Source organism: Helianthus annuus, chromosome 7 (genome assembly GCF_002127325.2).
Source record: "Helianthus annuus cultivar XRQ/B chromosome 7, HanXRQr2.0-SUNRISE, whole genome shotgun sequence".
NCBI lineage: Eukaryota > Viridiplantae > Streptophyta > Magnoliopsida > Asterales > Asteraceae > Helianthus > Helianthus annuus.
Window position 1 is genome coordinate 106,386,368 of NC_035439.2, and position 3,651 is coordinate 106,390,018.

The 3,651-nt window shown below is 36.3% G+C and overlaps 1 protein-coding gene and 1 long non-coding RNA gene across 2 annotated transcripts; both read left to right on the plus strand.

Moving 5' to 3' along the window:
* Positions 1 to 224: 224 nt before the first annotated feature.
* On the plus strand, positions 225 to 792 carry LOC118480378. The gene is made up of 3 exons (XR_004862318.1): positions 225 to 348; positions 481 to 539; positions 627 to 792. It is a non-coding gene; the product is annotated as an uncharacterized LOC118480378 (long non-coding RNA).
* Positions 793 to 2,268: 1,476 nt separating this feature from the next.
* On the plus strand, positions 2,269 to 3,407 carry LOC110904666. The gene is made up of 2 exons (XM_022150511.1): positions 2,269 to 2,422; positions 3,062 to 3,407. The coding sequence occupies exons 1-2, from the start codon at positions 2,410 to 2,412 to the stop codon at positions 3,349 to 3,351; spliced, it is 303 nt and encodes a 100-aa protein (XP_022006203.1). The 5' UTR covers positions 2,269 to 2,409; the 3' UTR covers positions 3,352 to 3,407.
* The last annotated feature ends 244 nt before the right edge of the window (positions 3,408 to 3,651 follow it).

Genomic DNA, 3,651 nt, shown 5'->3' on the forward strand with positions numbered 1-3,651 from the left:
ACACGGCACACCACTTGATGGAGGGTTAGCCAAATAGGATAGATTGACAGTCTGTTTTGTGCAGAAAAAACAATGACCTTGAAGCTAAACTCAAAAGTAACGAGAATGGGTTGTACAGAAAAGAGAGGATGATTGCAGAGCTCCAGACAGAGCTGGAGACAGCAAAAATAACCGATCAACGTCGTTCAAAAAGCGAGGAGATATCCATATCATCTTATATCTAGATATTTTGTTTTATATTTTACAAAAACTTAATCAGCAATGTCAATTTGGCTTAACCAACCTTACCTTCAGGAAGCTACGCTAATGAAAGAAGGGATCATTGAGACCTTAATTTTAGAGAACAAGGTATGCACTAAAGCCTGTTTACTGTTTAGTTTCTATTTCACACAATAGTTTTTTCATAGTTTCTTAAAGCTACCCCATTGGTAGTCTCTGTTTTACAGGCGACTTGGCATTATTTTACATGTGAAAATCTAGGGATGCTGGAAGTTTCTTTTAAAGTCGTTCAAGAAACTATGACACATATGTTTGAAGAGGTCAGAAATTTGTTACTACAGAATAACGTACTTCAAAGCAATCAACCACAACTTATTGATAACAGATGATGCCTTACCTTGATGCAGGATAGAGTTGCTTACTCATTAATCTTGGCAAACGAAGAAAACAACACAACAGAAAAAGACGGGGAAGATGACAGGTAGCGGCAGCGCGTAGGACAAAACTATTCATAAACATTAGGACATAAACACGACGATTTCTTATGCTATCACCGTATCATGAAAGTTGAAACAAAAAAGAAACGAACATGCTTATAAATTAACTGTCATGTAAGTAGTTAATCTTGTATAATGTGCACATCATGGTCAGATACAGCCTACAGGACAAGGCAGAATTGTTCTTTGAATTGTGTTCATCAAGTGTTTGATGCAATGCCTAATTAAGCTTTGATTCTGCAAGAGAGAGACGGAAAGGAGAGCTGGGAACGACCGGAAGTTGTGGTGGCTGTGTGACTAAGGTATAATCGAATTGAAGTTCGTAGAAGTAATTTTATACATCAGCTTCAAACGGTACTTAACTTTCATTGAATTGAAGTTTTTCATAGATCTTAACTATTTCTAGGGTTTCAATGTCTGATTCTTATCTTACGATTCAAGGTGAACTACCACTCAAAGAATCTCATCTCTGGTGCCATTTTCAAACAGGTTTCTTTCAGTTTCCTCTTTCATCTCTCGAAATCTGGTAATATACTTGGTTAATTTGTTGTGAATACAACCTGATTGTTGTTTAGGACTTTTGAGGGAGTGCAAAGAAATTTTTACTCTGATTTTTTAATTGCTTATAATTGCTACGTCAACTTAGACACCTCTTAAATCCCCAATGGCTGGAACTTTATATCGGGCTCTTGTGCCTGGAGCTCCCTCATTTGTCAAGGTAACCAGGTGGTTTTAATTTTATTTTATAACTTCTTATATACATTGTTATTTTCAACTTCTGTTGGAATCTAGATATGTATATAGGGTTAAACTACTCGAAATGCATATATAGGCATGGACTCGACAGTGGCACCAGAAATCTCAAAGTTTCTTACAGCAATGTCCTCTGACCTTTCTGTAAGTTTACGATGTTGAACACTCGGTTGCATTACTCTAAAGTTAAATTTTATCCAGTACTCCAGTTAATTATTATCAGATAATGATAACAGATTGATTGTTGCGGTCACAGGGCCTAAGCGAAGTATTTTTGTGGAGACACTTGTATGGAAACTGAGGTTGCTTGATTCCAGGTTCACGCCTACATGCCGTCAAATCTCAGACACTAATTCTTTCCAGGTTCACCATCTTTAATGTTTTTCATTCTTGTCTGGCTCATGGTTAGTTACTAAACGTAAACATATTGCCTCATGGTTAGTTACTAAACGTAAACATATTACGAATCTCTGCAGTGGCAAGGATCAGTTATTACCAAGTAAACAAGAAGGTGAAAGACTTCACCGTCTAATACCAAAATCCGATATCCGTACGTTTGATGACAGTGGTCACACGCTCTTCATGGTAGGGTATTTAGCGTGTATAAACATTCATGCAACCGTGAGTCCTTTTAGTGTTATGATATGGGAACTTTGCTTAAGTGTTATATACTTATCTAAATGTACCATGATCAAGATTTATGGTTTTTTTTACTTTTTAAAGTTATATGTATAATTGTCAGTTACTGTAAGTCATGCAAATGGATGATTGAATATTTCAGGGTGAAGAGTACATTGTTCAGCCAGAGCAGTCCGAGTTTGTCAGGATGGCTGCTAAGTTTGGTGCTAAAATCGTACCTTTCGGTGTTGTTAGCGAAGATGATATTGCTAAAGGAGGTGAATCGGAGGATTACATCCCTTGTGCATGAAGTAATTGAAAGATGAAAACAACAGGTTAGTTTACATCAATTAAAATAATGCTCAATTTGAGTTTAGCACCAAGATGCTCCATTTGACTAATTAAAAAAGTGAATAAGCTCATATATAAGAAGTTATTAGACAACATAAAATTAGGTCATGCTTTCATTTTAGACAAGATATTATCAATTACTTACCTTATTTTCTATATCAAACATGTACACTAAAACAATAAACATTTAACATTGTTTTATAAAGACATGTAACTATCTGTTTTTATTTTCTTTTGAGTCAGTTGTGTTGGATGTTTGTTTGGGTAGGGTAGGGTGGGATGGTAATCTGTGTAGAGGGAGTTCGGGTGTTCTTGACATTTGTGGGTTGGGGTTGGTGTTGGAGGTAGGAATGGGAGGGGAATTGCTGAGGGGTGAGATAGTTATGGAGGTTTTGGGGCTGCTATATAATGGTTTTAAATGGGTAGAATGTTGTGGGAATTTGGGTTAGTTTGGGACTGGTTGATCTGTATTTTGTATGGTTTTTTTGGTTAGTGTGTTTGGATGGAAGGGAGTGGTAGTATGATTTGCTGGTATGTTATTATATGGGATGTGCTAGGTTTGGTGTTAATGCATGTTATTATGGATATTGATTTGATTTTAGTAAGGTGTTATGGTGAAGTAGGAGTATGTTGGCCAAAGGGGTATAATGGGATTCTTGGAGGATGGAGCATTAGAGAATTTTGTGGAGAAGGATGGAATGAAGGGTATGCAGAAAGGTTGGTGGATTGGTTTTCTATAGGTTTATTTTTGTGGAATCAAAGACAAGATTTTTTTGGTTGCTGGGATGCTCTAAAGGAGTTGGGAACTGGTATTAAAGTTGATGAGGATATTGAAAGAGCTAATGGCAGAAGAGTGGATTGGAATTGGCTATTAGAGGGAATAATGGTGATTGGTCTGTTTTGGTTCTTTTAGTTTGTATTATATTGTGCTTGAATAGACATATATTTGTTAGTTGGTCTTTTGTGTGATTTGTTTTCTGTTTTGGTTTTTGTCTATGTATAGAATGGGCGAGGGGCAGGGTATGTATGGCCTTTTGTTAGGTCCCTCGTCGATAGGGGTTGTTGTTTCCTTGGGTAATATGTCCCGGGATCCTATTCCTCTTTAGGTGTATATATTTTTTTGTTATTATAAATTTACCGGAGGGGTTGTCCTCCTTAATCAAAAGATATGTAACTAAACACAAAGAATTTAAATAATATATTATAATATGTT